This window comes from Dermacentor variabilis, chromosome 7 (genome assembly GCF_050947875.1).
Source record: "Dermacentor variabilis isolate Ectoservices chromosome 7, ASM5094787v1, whole genome shotgun sequence".
NCBI classification, from domain to species: Eukaryota; Metazoa; Arthropoda; class Arachnida; order Ixodida; family Ixodidae; genus Dermacentor; species Dermacentor variabilis.
In genome coordinates this window covers 141,442,037-141,460,429 of record NC_134574.1, presented here as the reverse complement: position 1 = coordinate 141,460,429, position 18,393 = coordinate 141,442,037, and the positions used below count along the sequence as shown (strand labels likewise).

Sequence of the window (18,393 nt, the reverse complement as noted above, 5' to 3'; positions counted from 1 at the left end):
ATATTGGTTGAAATGCTCTTTAAATTAGGCAGAACCATTTTATAAGCCCCAAATATACTGTTTTCAGTAGCTCACTTGTCACTGAGGAAAAATGCAGTAATGCACATATGTTAATAATGATTTCTTTATCCATTGTACTTATTAATGCTACGAGTTCACATTATTGGCATGAGCCATTTTAACAAGACTGGGCATAGGTCCTGTTAGTACAAATACCTAGCAGAAAGCATGGTATCAGGTCTTATGCTGCTGTGCTGGTACTATATTTTATTTTGTTGAAGTTTGTCGAGCTTAAAAATCGGTCATGTGAAAGTCAAGTGATCTGTGTTCTTTGTTTATGTGTCACCACCTGGCTTGCCCATCAGCACTACTAAACTATCAGCTGTATCTTACGAGAAGTAGTAAAGACTCCAAATAAGCCAATAGAGCCATTGCAAGCAGTGGAACCAGTGGTTTCAGACAATCTGTGACCTTTAAAACGATGCTTTCAGGAGACGTTGCGGGATTTGCGAGCGAAGGAACTTGAGGTGGATTCCCTGACCGAAAGAGCACAGCAGCTTCACGGAGGCCACAGCACACGTCGCAGCAGCCGTCTCGCTGACCTGGCTCTGCGTTACCAGCAGCTCCTAGTTGCCCTCACGGTGAGCTTTGTCCTTTTTACGTCTCTTTCTCTTACTTGTCTCGTTTTTAGGGGTGCGTGAGTAGTGATCTTTTGGACCAAACTGAATGCGGATTGAATAGTTCCAAAAGCAAATCGAATTGAATATCAGGTAAGTTTTGAATAATGAACAGGCTGTTACCTCAATGCTCGCATCCTGGTATTCTTAAAGCTAGCAAGTTTCTGTCATTACACAGTACATTATGAAGCGTTGTTTATTAAAAGTACAAATGGAGCATTAGGAGCAAACAGGTAATTTCTTCACATGCACAGGACTCTTCAGAGTGCGTGAATGGTCGCTGTATAGCATGTAAAGTGTGGCTGCCTAAGCGATGAAGTTTGCTCCACCATGCAAGTTCTCACGTTTTAGCTATCTGTACTAGGCCCATGGGGGTGAAAATGTACTGTACTTTTGCTCCGAGTTTATGTTTAATTGGGTGCAGTTGACATTTTGAAATCGTTTTTGAAAAGTATTTTAAAAATATTTGCATTCACATTTATGAAGATTTGTTACTCAAAAGTTTCAAATATTCCCACACCCCTACTCATTTTGTTCTTTTTTGGTGTCTGGTGGAAAAGAAGAAAGCTTTCTTTGACATGAAAAAAGTGAAGTTTTGAAAAAATTTTTCTGTTTGCATAAGACCCACACCGCCAACTTCGGGGCTTTAAATTTCTTTTAAATACAGAGGTTTCACTGCGCCAGAATTTATACGAGAGCAGGCTACGCTAACCAGCAGTTACTGAAAGTGACGAAGAATATCATACAAAAGTTTTCCTAGCTATGCAGTAACTAGTACTATGCAGTAGCTTGCATAATTGTACTGTAACCCATGCATTATTTAATTAGTTCAGGATACTGATGCCACATGCAACATGTTAGTGCAACAGCACTTAAAGCTCAGAAAACAGGGCTTGATCCGTTCATTGCACTATGCTCCACCATGTGTCATGTTGCCATTATCATTATTGTTGTCATGCTGTCATCACTGTCATCATGCTGTCATCATCGTGCTGTCATGCTCGTCCTTGTACTAAACTCTTGCAGTCGTGTGTGAACCCCACGAACCGTTGAAATGACAGCAACACGAAAGCAAAGTCGAGGGCACCGGGAGTGGGGTCAACAGCTTAAGCCAGGCTCATTTTTTAACTTTTTTTGAAAGTGTGCCTTTGAAAATAGCATAACCAACTTTGCTCTTCGTTATCCAGGAGGCAGTCACAAAGTGGACCCAATACGTCACCAACCACCAGACCCTGGACAAGCAGGTGGCCGACGCTCAGCAGCAGATCAAGCAGGCCAACGAGAAGCTCGACCAGTGCGAACTGACTGATGGCTCGCTGAGTCAGTTGGAAAGCAAGTTGGCCATCATCCAGGTGCGTCTGCCATTCCACTCTTTATTCTCATGGCTGTTAAGTAGATGTGAGTCAGTGTCATGCAGCTGAGGAATAAAACGAATGGCTGCCAATGTGCTCTGTCAAGAGTACTTCAAGAAAGCTGTATCACTGGCGTGAGTTAACCTGCACACTCAGAAATTTATGTGTAAAAAGGCGGCTTTTCATTTCCCAGTGACTTTTTTTTTTTTTTTGAACGTTTGAAAGCTTATTTAACATAATGAACGTATACAATTGCAAAGTACACACTTGTGGGACCCAACAAACTTGTTAAAGGGTCCCTACTGATTGTTATTAGGAAAAAAACACTTCTATGGCAGCTGTTTTTTTTAGACTGCAAAATCACATAAAACCTAAATAGCTTAGGGAGAGACTTAGGGATGTGAAATAATGTTGAAGGTTGGCTGAGACGTGGGATGGGAAAGGAGTCTGTGTATGGACCCAGGTTATTGGAAGCATTAGAGATAGGTCATTGAACACGATGAAATGCTCTTTATGGTTGGAGACTGTATGGAACACACATAAAGGGCAGTGATAAAACATGCATTGCAGCTTTCAAGAACAGACAGGATAGTTTAAGTCTTCAGCTATGCCTGTTTAAAGTTTGAGCAATACATATTAAGCTACCGTCATTCAGTAACCAATACCTGTTACAGAGTCCGGGTACTGTTCACTAGTAGAGACGATAAATGACTGTCTTGTTCCGGAATAGCTGATTACTCACACGCACTGTCGTTGAGATGACCGTAGTACGGGCAACTGGGCCATAAGCTTGTTGTCCTGCCGTTCATGTGGTGGGCAGACATAGGGTAACCATTGACACGGGGATATATGACACAGCACCAAAATTTTAGCTGCGAGATCAAAGCCTTGCAACATCTTTATGTCATTATTTAGTCACAATGCAACCCTCTTAGCAGATCCAAGTCAAATGCGAAGCTTAGATACACAATTAAGACACCATGTCAAGGCTCATGACACTTGGCTGATTGCTCTGTCTCCCAAAGCAAGCGCCATGATGAATTTTTTTGCAAGGGTCCGCCATGTTCATGCTGCCTTGGCCGATCACAATCATGGAAAAGTGTTATTCGTGCACATGTGCAAGACATGTGAAAAAACCACCATATAGACTCGTGTAAGGGCGACACCTGTTTAAGCGCCGCACCCCCGATTTGGCAGCGAAAAATTTGGGAAGAAAATTTCCAATGGAGAAGCAACCACACGTGCATCGGCAAATTTTCGTGCGCTGCATACTTCCGCGTGCCGCTACTAGATGGCAAGAGCTACGCGTTGAGCTTCGATGCAGTGGTACATCCAGGGTGTGCACAAGTTGCTGACTGCGCCAGCACCATTTTGACCAGAAGGTTCAGTTCCCTGTAAGGGCTGCATCTCGTCAGAATTGTAAAAAAGAAAAAAGTTCAGCCCGTTTACAAGTCTAAACGGTACTCCATGTCTTGTATCACTTTGCACCGTCTCTTCACGCCTTCTTCTTCGCATGTGCATTTTGTTGATGCATACTTGGTTTTCCCCACTTGTATTTGCAGCACTCGCTTATTGCACACAGTCAAATGCGGCTACTATGACATTTAATGTAAGCCACTAGGATTTGCTTAGATCTGCAAAGTTTTTTTTGCTCCCCGCAGGAGGTGTCGCACAACAAGGATGCGCTGGTGTTGCTGGTGCAATCCGCCACTGAGCAGTGCCAGACGGTGCTGGGCGAGACGGCCCCCGTGGGTCACGGACCCCTGAGCCGGACACTGCAGAGCCTCACCGAGGCCAAGCTGGCCCTGCTGCAACGACTGTCAGCTCTGAGGGCCACCCTGGACCACGCCCGGCAGCTCTGGGGAGGCCTGAGCACACTCACCAAGCAGGTAAGCGCTTGAAACAGGGGGCGGAGACACCTGGAAGTGCTGCCATCGGCTGCAAATTTAAATGTTTCCAAGGAGACGAGCATGACTGCACTTATTCAGAATCATTGAGGTGGAAAAAGGTAGACTAATAATGGCTGTGGTCAGGTGATTATTAAAGGGACACTAAAGTGAAAAATGATTTCTTCTGCATCAGTAAATTACCGTTCCACAACACCAACAACACTACTCTTACAACGATAAGACGTTTGGTAATCCAGAAAAAGCGCAAGAACGAAATACGGGTGGCGACGCCTACTTAAGTTCCCGCACCTGGGGGCTGTGACATCTTGGATTTTGATGGCATCTTCTAGGGCCTACTAATTATATATAGCAGTACAGATTGACTACACTGTGTTCTAAAGGAGTCAAATATTAAACATGGCAAGTTTCGGGAACCTTTACTGAGCCAACGCTGCCCAAATGCGAAAACATAATTTGGAATCCCTGACGTCACGCTGACGTACCGGCGCTGGGGTTTCGGCGCGAAATTCAAATAATGATACTTGGACCTTCATTTTCTCATCTAATAATCAAACTATTTTTTTAAATGACTGCCTGCAGGGTTCTCAAACAATGCTTCATTAGTCTAAACTGATCTATTGTTTCGCTTTAGTGTCCGTTTAAATGTCCTCTCTTCTTTTTCAGCAGCACAGCTGATGGCAATGCTGCTTGGACATTAAGGTGGTGTTTAGCATAAGCTACTGCCATGTCTTTCTCTTTCCTGTGTCCTGTTTGTTTTCATATTCCCTTGTCCTTACAATATGATAGCTATTCATGGATGTGGGTAGACAGAAAAATTTGATAAAACCTGACAATTGGTCTGTGTCATCTTCATGCAGTGCCAGTGATCAATAAGATCACTGTGATGGAGAAGGCAGGGAGTGGCCACCTGGACATGGAGGACGGGTATGCTGGTTGAGGCCAGAGCACAAATCAGCTGTCCCAGAGTGCGATTTCTTAAAAATCAGTTCTAGTTTAATCGATCAAACGTCATTACAAGGTGCAGTGGTTTAGCTCTTCCTAACAAGGAGTGCGGAAGCTAGGGACTTGTGCCTCTTGTCATGACAACCCAACAATTGCACATCCCCCTCCATAAGGACTTCTACTAGTAGCACCATTACTGTCAACTTGCTCAGGTCCAGCCCTCACCAAAAGTGGAAACTGATGCGTTACAGAAAGCCCTTCTTGCCCGTGCATAAAAGTAGGCACAGCTCACTTACTGCTCTGTTTTCTGTCGGCATAATGTCGCTTGAAAATTACTCTCTAGTCTGAGCTGCCACCTCCATAAAAGAACAGCGCAGTCTAACTGGCTATGTCTTGAGTGACCTCATTGCATTGCAGAACAGGGATTGATGCTAAAGTGACGCAGGAGTCACTGAATGTCACTACAGGAAGATTTGCCTGCACCGGCTATGTGAACCTGGGACTCTTTTGAACTTCTCAGTGCTTGTGGCTGGACAGGAGCAGCTAACAATACTAAAAAAGGCAGTGATAGTACTTTGCACAGTCCCTGATACCGGGGGGGGGGCGGGAATCAAAAGAAAGAAAAAAGCCTACTTTTGTCGAGTCTGTAGAAGTGACCATTCGCAGTGATGTGTTTCCCACTCCGGAAAAGGCCACTTTCAGAGGTGCTAAAACACTTTGACAAAAAACACCCACTTCTGTACTTGCTGGCTGTGGTGTACTGCTGCTGAGCATAAGGTTAAAGTTAACATTTTCGGCCGCAACAGCTGCTTTCAGATGGAGGCAGAATACAAGAGTGCGCATGTACTATAGATTTAGGTACGCATTAAAGAATGCCAGGTGGTCAAAATTAATCCAAAGCACCTCCGCTATGGCATCTACCATAACTCCAGTATTGCTTTGGGACGTTAAACTCTATGACTGAGTGAATCAATCAATCAAAAGGAAAAGGTGATGCTGCCCATGTAAGACAAATGAGACATCGTCTGACTTGATTTCATACTATAACACACGTCTCTCATTTCTTTCTCGCAGGTTCTGTCTGCTGTGGAGGGCATAGAAGCCTCCTTAGTAGATGCAGGCAAACTGCAAGAGACCCTGGCTGAAAAGAAGGCACACGCTGAACGATCAAAGGTTTGTAAAAGTTCACTTTAATTTCAGTGAAGTTTGCATTGTATTTTTTAATGTGAAGAATAAGGGGAACAGAGAACAAACGCTTGTTAACATAGTTCAGTGTTCATTTCACTAATGGTTGGGGTCTTTTCGAGAGTGGAACAAAGAGGCTTGGGCTTTAGTTACAACTAAAAGAAACCAACAGATAATGAATCAAAGAAAAGCATAGGGAAAATTACCTGTATAATTAGCTAAAGATGAGGAGTTAAATTTACTGCCAGCTTTTGTATTCTTTAATAAAAGAAATAAAAAGAATGATGTGGGAATAAAGACAACTTCACTGTTGGAGGGAGCTAAATCCACTACATCTACATGATGCGTGTTATGCTCTACCACTTAGCCTGACTGCAACGCATCTGAGTGGTAGAGCATCTGCGTGCCTTGTGTGGAGGTCGTGTATTTGACTGCTACCAGTGGCGAAGTGGTCTTTTCTCCTAATTTCATCTTCTTTTTCCTTTATTAAGAACATGAAGCTAATTGCACTCTTCTACTCTTCTTTAACACACTTCTTTAATTCATCATCATCATCAGCCTGGTTACGCCCACTGCAGGGCAAAGGCTTCTCCCATACTTCTCCAACTACCCCGGTCATGTACCTTCTTTAATTAAGCGAAGTTTATAAAGTCAATTCTCTCTATGCTTTCTTTGGCTTCATTGTCTGTTAGTTTCCCTTTATTCGTCTGTTAGTTTCTTGCAGTTCTGTTTAAGTGATTGTTTTTATAATGTTCCTGTGCCTAATGTGCTGCATAAATTCTCAGGGGTGTTCCGCTACACTTCCAGACCAGAACAAAACTTAAAATTAAAAAAAATGACATTTTTATACGGGACTATTCGAATCGGAAACCTGGTATTAATGCATAAAGTGCTGCTAAATGTGCTAAGACCTCAGAGCATGGTATTTAGGCATGAACTCTAGCAAAAATTCAAATACAAAAACTAATAGCCTATTAAGTTATTGACACTTGTATCAGTACATTAGGACTAGACTGATAGGATGAGACAAATAGGATTGTGCTAATAGGACTAGGATGAACAGCCTTTGTTGTTTGGTTGAATAGACCTATTAGTGGTTGCACTGATAGGTGCGCTAGGGCATTGTAGCTGACATGCAGGCAGAACCGGGCAATGATAGAGCCTGTACTCATAGCATGCCACAGTGGCATGAATGTATATTGTGTGTAACCTTGTATAAGTCTCCTGCACATTCCTGTTAGTCTAGTAGGCTGCACCCCAAAACTATTACAAAACCTGTTAGACTTGTACAAGTTTCTGCAGGACCAATACAGCGCTAATAAAATTAACAGAACATACATATTACAAATCTCCGTTTAAGATTCTGCTAGGGTTAATCATGCCAGTGTCACACATGATGGTAGTTCTTTTTGAAAGCATCAATATGCCTTTTAGTTGGTTTTTCTCTCCTTTGTGCTTTATTCCCACACGACAGCACCTAGTATGCCAATGCCAAGTTCCAAATATGCTGCATTAGCTCAAAAATACCAACACTGAAACAAATTTTGCTTTGTTTTAAAGTTCGCCGATAGTTTTAACTCGTAATCATAGTTGCACAATCACTACTCTCACATGCAGGTCCTGGAGCAACGTCTTCTGCAAGAACAAGCACAGGTTGACAACTTGAAATCACGAGCCGCCGAGCTAGCCAAGAGTCACCCGGGCAACGAGCATTCGGAGCCAGCCTTCGAAGCTGTCGAGCGGTTCAAGGATGCGTGCAAGCGTGCAGAGGTAAGAACTATCTTGGAAGCTCTAAATAATTTGCTTCTCCAGCAAGTGCTTAAAGGCATGAGCAAAACTTAACGCGAAGTAAATTGCACACTTCTTGCAATCTTGCCTTTCTTTGTTTTGTCTCCATTGCAACCATCATTGGTCGGATCAGGCTTGCTGCAAGGCAAATGCTTTTACCAACGCTTTTCAATCGCCCCTTCTGCACCACCCTTTTTATATATTTCTGTTCGTACCGTAGCTCTGCTATGAATGGGAATTTTTTTTTACCTTATCACTTGGTTGGGATCTTTGTGGCTACCTAGTTTATTTGATCACTCTAGCTGTTGTGGATTCTTTTATCTCTCAATGTGTCCATCAGTATGCCAAGCCATAAAACTATAATCAGGTTGCCTTGGCAACGATCAAATAAAATGACTTTAAAATGTTGCCGAAAGAAAGGCAGCACATAAATTCAGAGAAACCCCCACCATAGTTGTCTTGAGCAAACTAATGCCGTTCTGGGTGTCGCCTAAGGATTTCCTTGGGTGAGCTTCCATAATTTTTTCACTTCCTTCTTATCAGTTGCATTGCTGTAGTAGGCCACTGCTTATCTGTTCAAAATTTCATTCTTCCTTAAAGAACTCATCCTTCTCTCCCAAGTAATCATTCTTTACCTAGCATGTTGTCAATCCCTTTTTTGTCCTCAGATTCACACTGCTATCTTTCTTGCTCTTAATATTGCACCTCTCATTTTTCTTCCTCGTGGTTTGTTGCACTATCTCCTGTTTTTCTTTTTTTTTTCTTCCCCCATGAACTATTGTTTTTCTATAAGTGTTTTGGCCTTAAATTCAAATCACTTCAATTGCTTGTTATCATCCTTATATTCTGTGCAGAAACTTGTCGAGACCACGGAGAAGGCGTACAGGAGTCACCTCGACTTCAAGAACGCCTGCGACGACTTGGTGTCTTGGTTGCGTCAGCTGAGGGAAAAAGTGCCCCCATTCACCCGCTCGCTGAGTGACAGGCTCAGCCTCGAATCGAGCATATCGGTTCTGGAGGTAAGTGGCGGTGAAATTCGTTTTAAGTTGTAAAAACTTAATGCAGTAGACTTCCGTTGATTCAACTCTGGTTAACTCGATCTTTCAGTTAATTCAAATCTGGATAAAGGTTTTGGCTGGCGCCCATACATTTATGTGGCCCCAAGCTTTAGTTATTTCGATCCTAGAATTGGCCTTTGCCAGATAATTCGAACTTGACCAGTCAGTACGCACGTGCCTGACCCCTATAGTGACCCCGATAGTGACCCCCTTAGTGACAGCGTCTCTCCCTACGGTGCCTAGGGAATAGTGAATGCGTGAAACTTGCGTCATCTCGTGTCGAAAACGCCTTTGTTCGGCCCATCCTAGGAAGATTTTAAAGCAATAACTGTAGCTAACGATGTCTGATTAAATATTTACGTGATTTTAATGCGTGCCTTTCTTTTATTTTTAAAGAAAATTGGGCCGAAACTTGGCTGTGTGATGCAGTCAGGCACGAACCCAAAACTGCCTTTGCCGTGGTCGTATGCTTTATTGCATAACACTGGTTTATTGTGGCAGAGCTGACCTTAAAAAAAAAAAAAAAACGTGTGGCGAAGTTAAATTTAGAAAACCAGCCACCTCCTCTTTCTGCTCTCCTCTTTCTGAAGTCTGTATGTCTGTTTCTGCACTGAATTTTTTACATGAATGCTAACCAACTTCCTCAATTCACTTTTCTCATGATGCTTGCCTGTCATGTCTAATTGTCATGTGTAAGTCCACCTTCACTCCGATTGGGGCTTTGCACAATGTTGTTTCAGTTCAGCCTCTCATCCTTCGCATCAGTCTCTTTCAAACTCTCTTTCAATTTTGCTTGATTGCTTTTATTTTAGTAGTCGTACTCTTTTCTTTCTTATTGCAATCCTTTTCTTTTATTTTAAATCGCTTTGTAAGCATATATTCACTCACTTGATTGAGAAAGAAAGAAGTGTAATAAGCAACGCTTTTAACTCGTTTCTGTAGGACCTACTGGCCAAGCGTGCCGAAGGAAACTTGAAGCTCGATGCAGTGGTCGCTGCTGCCGAGACAACAAAGGCTTCTACGTCAGAGCCTGGCATTGCACTTTTGGACAATCAGGTCTCTGCACTTAAGGGCGACCTCACGAGCCTTTTCGATGAGATTTCAACCACAAAGGAAAAGCTGGGTAAGTTGCCATCGCCGATTTTTGCAGAAGTGCATAGTTGGACGAAATGCGGTGGTCATTGGCACTTCAGACGCACATAAGCAATTATACTTTATTTGCATTATATTGCGCGTGTCTGGCTAGGCATTTTTTTTTTTCTTCTTTTAAGCAACTTGGTCCAGGTTTCACGTGGAGCTGTCGTTTTCTGACAAGAAGTGGGGAAAGTGACAACGAAAGATGCATTTTAGTTTGTGCTTCATTTATCCATGGAAGTGTCTCATGGGAGTGACGGTGCATGGGCAGTCATAGATGAGGACCAAACTGTAAACAATTTATTGGATGAACTTGTGCCCTCTAAACCAAGATACAACGCGGCGGCTGTAATAGGACAAGGACGGTTAGCGTTCATCGAATCCAGTGATGGCACTCGCATCTGACTGTATTCTTACAGATGCACGATTACCTCTTTGCAATACGTTTGCGGCGACCACGTAAATTTCAGAACGTGCTGCAAACACCGGCCTACGCGCCCAACGGTCAGATATAACTGGCCAGTCTATCCGGAAAAAAATGACTGCAATACTCAAAATGTTCAAGTAACACATTATCGGCAGCGCAGCTTGCGGGACAGCGGAACTCCTAATAGCAGTGACTGTCCAAAACAGAAAAGAAAAGCATGTCGCAATGGTATGCATTGGAAGCTTCTGTTTTGGAAAATGGAACTTGGCAATACGTTAAGAGTTCTGAAATTTGTTTGCGTCTCTTCTGCTCGCCCCATAGGCACAACATGCTCTCAGCTGCGGGAGTTCCGCGAAGAGTACGAGCACATGAGTGAGTGGCTGCAGCTGATGGAAGACGACATCAAGAACCAGCGAACACTGCTGTGGCCCACGCTGGAAGAGAAGAAGAAGGCATTTGAAACGGCACAGGTGCGTGTTTCTTGTGTCCTTGTGTTGCTAGTTTAAAGGGATACTAAATAGAAGCGCCAAGTTAAGCTGTGCCAGTAAATTACAGCAAACCCACATTATAACAAAGTCATCGGGTTAAGAGATGAGCTTCGTTATAAGCAGCGTTTTGTTAAAAGCAGAGATGCTCTAAAAGACTCATAGTAATGCAGGACTTCCACTCAAGCACCGCTGAAGCTCTTACTGTATCCACTGAAACAAAGCCATGATTGATAGTGGCAACATGACAATGTCGCCACGTCGGAGCAACCTTCGTAGTGCTCTTTGCCTCTGGAAGTTAATTTCAAGGAACACAAAGGAGGTCATCGTGCATGCAGCACCAAGTAGTTCTACACCATTTTCCCTCATTGTACGTCATACTAAGCCGAGTCTGGCACGATCTCTGCTTCAAATTTTACGGTCTAAAATGCATGTGTTACAGTCGGGGCAGCAATAAACTTCAAAGTATGCAATATTCTGAATAAATTATTTCTTTGTATGCAGTGGTCACTGTACACACCTGCAATAACAAAGTTGTCACTCTTACCATGAGTGGGGGCTTGGTAAGCTAGGAAAGACATGAAAACAAAAGACGATGCCACATGATGTTTGCGCACCAGCTCACCGTGGCATCACTGAGTTTGATAGTGCCTACTGAGGTCTTGTTCACTGTTCATTCGTAAAAGAACGGCTACATTGCATTCTAGAGGAAGCAATAGCTCAACCCGGGAAGTTTGGAGAACTCCTAGACCAGCACTGCCAAATTATGCGACCAAATTATGCTACGAAAACCTCAGTCGGCACCGAGGCTGGCTCGAAATTCGAGAGAGGAAAATCTGGCCTTCGTTTCCTCTAGTAATGATCAACATTTTTCCATTAAACAAGAGAATATAGTGTTTTGAAAGAATACCAGTGTAAAACAATGCAATGTTGCTTTTTAGTGTCCCCGTGTTGACACTATGTTCTTATGCGAGAGGATTGAAGAAAGAGTGATGTTTGTGCAAGATTTTGCTTCACAAAAGGGAACTCTGGCACAAACAACAAGCAGTTCGAAGTCAAGTGCCACTTTTTTGTTTCTTCCTGTGTTTCCTCGTGCAAGTCGTTTACCGTACTTCTGCAACATTTACCACATCAAAGAAATCACAACATCTCAAGATTTGAGAAATAATGTAGATTGGGCTTGGATGATAGGCTCTAGCTTCATGCTACGCTCATGTAGGCGAAAGCTTTTTCTTCCATAAAATTTATTCCGCCTACTAGTGGATTCCTGCATAACTGATTTGCCAGCTCGAATCTTACGTTTATTAATAAGTGCACACTGGGTGCATCTTACCAGCTGTGCAACTTATTTCCTTATGGCTGACGTGTCACGCAGGGTCTTGTGGAAGAGCTCGAGAAAGGTCACGAGACCCTGGACAGGGTGACCTTACTCGCCCAAGGCCTGCTGACATCACACTTGGACACCTACATCCGCAACCAGCTCACGCTGGTCAGCTCGCGATACCAAGTCACTCTCAACTTGGCCAAGGTAAGCGAAAGCTGTCCTCGCCGCTGCTTTGCATGTTTTCTTGGGGGAAACATTGGAAGGGCATTGCAGGCTTTCCCAGGCAAGCAACCAAGCCACGGGCCCAGAGACTACCATGAACCTAATGTGGAAAAAAGAAAAATTAATTTGTGTAACTTGCATTGGCACTCGTAGTCTACCTTTGCGCTACTATTTCTTTTTTAGTAGGAGGGCCAACTATAAGTACGTAGTAGTAGTAGTATGAATGCAACTCCCTGTCTACGGCCTTCGTGTATCTTAATTATTAATAACTGATGATTATCCAAGCTTACCTTTATCATGGGTGTAGCCTTAAAAGGCACGTTTAGTTTTAGCCATAGAGGTTCGCACTGGTGTAATAGTGCATGTTCTTTCGATTACACTTGAGTCCATGTGGATTGAACTCATTTTAGATTGAGCACTGCTACTGGCAGTTTTTCAAGTACATGCGACTTTGACCTTTCTGTGTGTGCCCAACCACCTTTTGTGCTTCGATTGCCCTCAAGAAGTTCAGTGCAGGTCGACTTCAGTAAGTACCGCAATGCGCCTCGTGACGAGGGCATCAACCTCGAATAGCTCAAGCCGAGAATGGTGGTGATCTACAGGTTGTGTTTGTGCTTTGCTAGGGTCGGAGGAGAGCTTCCCTGCAGTGCTTGAAATGCTTTGCTGCTTCTGCAGGACCTCCTTGGAAGGGCTCGCGACGTCTACAATCAGCACGAGCAGTACCGCACCGCCGCGGTGGCCGCTCGCGAATGGATGGACAGCATGGCCGCTTCCCTGGCCGAGTGTTCGGGCCCAACCACTGCCAAGAGCGATGTGGAGGCGCAGCTTGCCAAGGTGCAGGTATGATGCCAGCGATCTTTCTCATTTGTCCTCAGTTTTTTGCGCTGCCATGTCTTGCATGTGATGCAAAACATAGCAAGATGATGGCAAAATGGGCAAACTAGACAAAGAAGGAAATAGGTGGTGCCCGTTACTTTCTTTTCCATGCCACTCGCAAGTTTCGGCAGCTGCCCGATGAAACTACTAGTTAAAGGTTGATCACTAGATTGCGTTGTGTCCGAAAATAATTTAGAAATCGATGTGGCGCTGGCTTTTGTATTGCACAAAAATTTCTCATGACTAGTAATAAAAAAGAGTTATGGTGTGTGTAAGGTTGTGGTGATGAGGCTTGTTATTCTGCGCATTGCAAATACAAATATCATTCACTTGACGAGGCCTGAGCTACCCTTTTGTGAGGCAGCCAATGAGTGTTCTTTTTTTTACCTTTGGAAGGAACATATTTTGCAACATTTCATTATTTATGCGGCATGAATGCATGCACACACACCTATACATTATACGCACGCATTTATGAACCTTCACAACTGAGCCACAGTACAGAAACAGTCAAAATTACACAATACTTATACATGTCTCCTATAAACATGGACATAACAAAACTAAGCACAAAATCATAGATACAGTATTAACGAAGCTATGCGACTAACATGATGTTCTTGGCTGGAAACAAGTCTAGAAAATTCGACCTTCACTCAGCACCATGCCCATTAATAAGTCACTTTTCCCACAGCCAGACCGGTCTACTAGTAGGTATGATTCGGTGTTTTCTTGAGGTGTACCTACATGACATTCCAAACAAATCCTCATTTCGGTTGCTTTTTTATTCACGTGCAGGGTATGGTGAGGAAGCAAGACGAAGGCCACGCCCTGGTGCACGCAGCCCTCACGGCCGGCGAGAAGACCCTGCGAGGCACGCACACGTCTGGCAAGGCCCCGCTCAACCAGGAGATGCAGGACCTCCAGAAGCAGTGGGACCGCCTCGTGCTCAAACTTTCCGATGCCAAGGCAAGTCTGCAGCTTAACGTGCCTCTCTCCTAGCTGCTGTTTATGTTGGCGGGAATTAAACTTGACTGTAGTTGGTGTGATGAACAGGCTTGACGTAACAGTAAAGTAGTTTTATTATTGCACATCAGGAACAGCTGTTTGAGCAGTGGAAAATACGTAATCTCAGGTGACAGTGCTGTTTAGTGTCTGTAAATAATTGTTGTAGCAGCAAGTGTTAGTTTACCTTACCAACTTACTTTTTTCTTTCTTCTTACATTCAAAATCACTTTGGATTGTTTCCTTTTGATATCACCTACCAGAAAATCATATTTACTGCTTAGAATTTACTTTTTCATCTCATTTGCTTCAACTCTAAACGCCTGTCTCCACTTTGCTAAACATGGGCATGGAGGAGACAAAAAAATATTGTGCTTAAGCTAAAGCAAATACAATCTTTGCCAAACTTAATCACTCGTCGTTGTAAATTATCCCTCGTTCTGGGCAGGTATCTCTGGAGACAGCCCTTCTTCAGTGGACCGACTACAGTTCCTCGGAGCAGCGCCTCTTGCAGTGGATTGCCGACCACGACAATCAGCTGGAGGAAGTCAAGAAGAAACGCCAGAGCACTTCCGTCAAGGAGTCGGTCACGCAACGCAAGGCCAGGCTCAGGAGGGCCAACGTAAGCTCAACCTACTAGCCTCTTACCATTTCCTTGCCGTTCCCTCTAAATGTTGCCTAGCAAAATCCTCACCTGGGCATCAAATCTTTCTTTTACCGTACTTTAATGTGGCAGGTTGGTATTGTGACAGGGATGACATGCAAGTAGAAAATAAAGGACGTACCTACAATACGTGTGTAGGTTTATCAAAACATTATGGCCAAACAGCCGCTCATGCAGTGTTCCTCAGAAACTTGTATTCTTTGCTCTACAGGGCACTGCAGCACCGTTGCCGCATTCGTACACAAGTGCCTCCGTAATAATATTAAGGGACCTCTACATTGCAACCCTATTTGCCCTTTAGGCAGGGGCGACTAGATTTTGCAACAGTCTGATTGGGTGTGACATTGTGCATAGTGTGATGGTGTATGACTCTCGGTGTGACACTGTCACTGTGTTGTATGGTGCTTTGACAGATTGTGTATGAGAGTATCCTCACAGATAGCCTTAGTTTCCTTTTTCATTCTTTCCTCCTTTCTTTCTTTTTTTTTCTCTTTTCATTCACCTTTCACATCCATTTTCCCTCCCATATTACGGGGTAGTCAAGCAGAGAGATCCTCTGTGTTCTTCCCTTTCATTTTATCTCTGTTGCTATCTATGTTCACTGTTTAAAAAAGCATTATCTCTGGCACTCTAGTCAAATCAAGGGAAATGAGGTATTATAACTTGGCATAAACTGACCCGATACTAATGATATTTATCCCATTTAATAGATCAAGCTAGATTATAGTGGCTGTGTGGAGCGCGTATTTTATACGTATATTCTGACTTGCAAATATCCATTTTGGCAAGCCGTCTGAGTTTTTCTTGTTTTTAACATACCACATTGTAGTTTCGTAGTGTTGTTGTACCTTGTTGAGCTGCAGGAACCTCAATCACGTGCCTCAATCATATTTGGCTCTTGTACCTTTCTTGATATGAAAAAATAAATAAATGAGGACTGACTCAATGTTCTAATGAGAATTGGTCAAAATCATAAAAGTTCTGAAAAGTTATCTACCAAGTTTTATAACTCACGTAATGCGGTCATCCAAGTTTATCCTACAAGGCCTCAGTCAACAGCGTTGTCCCTCAGAGCGCATTATCCACAAATTATTGGATTGCTGACGTTTCATAATTACTGTATTTACACCTTAAATAATGTGACCACAAATATAACGTGATGGGAGGAGGGACTTCCAGTCTTTCTGAAAAAGGAAAAAAATATATTACGATTTATATGTATCATCAAGCTGAATACTATCACATGAGGCATGTTCGGAGGCGGGAAATATTAAGAAAAAAGCTTGAGTTATATTTGGGAAAATACGGTAACTGCCAATCACTTACACCTGTCCACCTGTTTATATCATTTCAGAGCCTTGTAAAGGATGTCGAGTCATTCGAGCCCATGGTTGAGTCTCTCGCCATCAAGGCTCAGGAGCTCCAGCAGACCTCGGCAGCCCCCAAGCCCGAGATCTCAGGAAAATACAACAACCTGGCCGGCTCTGTCAAGGTGGGCAATCTATCGTGTTTCATTGCGAACATTATGTGCTCGTATGTCTTCTATCTGCCACTTGTCAGCTAATAGGTAACATTAGTGAATATGACACAAGTTTTATTTTCAGCAGACAACAAAAAACAGAAGTGGGGCTATCTGCAATGTGCAGTCTCCCAACACAACATCACCTCCCTTTCGAATAGAAGAAAAAAAAAAAGCATGTCTCATGTATAGTTCGTGCAACTCACATGGCATCTTCGCTACTAGTAGCTACTCAGAGATGAACAGTTAACAGCAAACTTTTGGGAAGCAGAAGAGCAACTTTTTCGTTTCATCATTTTGCTAAGCTGGTGATGACAAGGATCTAGGGCAGAAGCGGTTAAATAGAGTGAATATTAGCAGCATGCAGTCATCCTTTCAATGAGTACTTGTATGTACTGTGTCTTTCTGTTTCTTTAAGGCCTTGGCTATAGTTGCTTGGCATGGCAACAAGTAACGTCTTCATCCTAGTAATTAGTCTTTTTATTCTTGTGAACTTCATTTTTAGCGCGAATGACGTACTTAATGAATTAGTGGCTTGTCGTTCAACTACTAACATTCAAAAATCTTGTTCTGTGAACGTGCAGGAATTTCTGCGGCAGCAGAAGTCTGTCATGGGCCATCTGCAAGAGTTCATGGACGCCTGCGCTAACCTCAGTTCCTGGCTGGAACAGGCGCAGGAAAAACTGAACAAGTGTGCGGAGCCTTCGGGTGACCGCAATGAGTTGAGAAGCAAACATGGCACACTGAAGGTAGTCCCGCATGCTTTCGTGTTGTTTTTTCCCCTCATTATTTTCAGTATGTCAATTCCATGAATGAATACAATGTACAGGTACCAGTAGGGGTGCTGGTACCTGTAATGGTACTAGTGCTGGTACTGTGCTGTACTGGTATTCCAAGCTCAGATAAATAAGAATAAGTATTACTGCAGATAAACCTCAAGATTAGGTTTGTTCAATATGTTTCCTCATTTTTTTACTAATACTATATATCTAATGCAGTTTGAAGCAGATTACCTCAGACATGCCTAGTAAGGATTTTAGTTAATTCGAACTTTGTGGGTGTACCAGGTGTAAAGGAATGCAGCCAAAAACAGCCAGTAGGGGACATTTATTGTGTGTGAGTGGTTAAAACGTGCCCGCGTTTGATACTTAGACCGATATGTATGTTGATAAGTGCCACTATGTGATGGTGCTGCTTACACATTCACCTCAAGCATAACCCGATCAATATGCATACCTATTTGTGTGCTGTTCTGGTCGTACGCGGGGTTCGTAGTGGTCATTGAGATCCTTGAATGCGAAACTGCGGTTTTCGAGGTCCTGAAAGCTCTCGAGTATGACTGAGTGTTTAAAACTCTTGAATTTTGCTTTTGGCTAATCTTTGTGGATTTTCTTGTGTATCTGACCATGAGGTTTATGTGAGCGAAGAGTCCAGACAACCTGACCCGATTTGTATCTTGTGGGGCAGGGAGCCATATTGTTTATGGTGGCTGGGTGGTTGTTTATGTGGAAAAGGCTTAGCAAGCAGCTTTTCATACTGTACATAAAGAACAAAATATATATATATATATTTGCTCGTTTGAGGCAGTGTTTTGCTGTTCAGCTGTCACGCATCACGATGCTTTAATGCTCGAATATGCTTTGTCAGGGCCTTCAATGTTCTTGAAAATACTTGAATTTTTTCCGGAAAGGCTGCTACAGACCCTGCGTATGTGTGTTTGAACACAGGAAGGCGTGTGTATTCATTTGTATAATAAGCTGCTGTTCTGTTTCTTATCCCCTTTTCTTTTGTGACTTCGAATAATTGAAGCTTCTGAAAATTTAAG

General features: G+C 43.1%; 1 protein-coding gene across 1 annotated transcript in view; it reads left to right on the top strand.

Annotated features, from left to right (window-relative positions):
- LOC142588869 (uncharacterized) overlaps positions 1-18,393 on the top strand; it is a 371,216-nt gene that overhangs the window by 186,968 nt on the left and 165,855 nt on the right. Inside the window, exons 73-86 of the mRNA XM_075700688.1 lie at positions 492-641; positions 1,865-2,029; positions 3,691-3,918; positions 5,956-6,054; positions 7,684-7,836; positions 8,709-8,873; positions 9,855-10,035; positions 10,795-10,943; positions 12,334-12,486; positions 13,180-13,344; positions 14,179-14,349; positions 14,834-15,007; positions 16,404-16,541; positions 17,153-17,317. Of these exons, the coding sequence (XP_075556803.1) occupies positions 492-641; positions 1,865-2,029; positions 3,691-3,918; positions 5,956-6,054; positions 7,684-7,836; positions 8,709-8,873; positions 9,855-10,035; positions 10,795-10,943; positions 12,334-12,486; positions 13,180-13,344; positions 14,179-14,349; positions 14,834-15,007; positions 16,404-16,541; positions 17,153-17,317 (2,256 nt within the window). The remainder of the gene's footprint in view (positions 1-491; positions 642-1,864; positions 2,030-3,690; positions 3,919-5,955; positions 6,055-7,683; positions 7,837-8,708; positions 8,874-9,854; positions 10,036-10,794; positions 10,944-12,333; positions 12,487-13,179; positions 13,345-14,178; positions 14,350-14,833; positions 15,008-16,403; positions 16,542-17,152; positions 17,318-18,393) is intronic.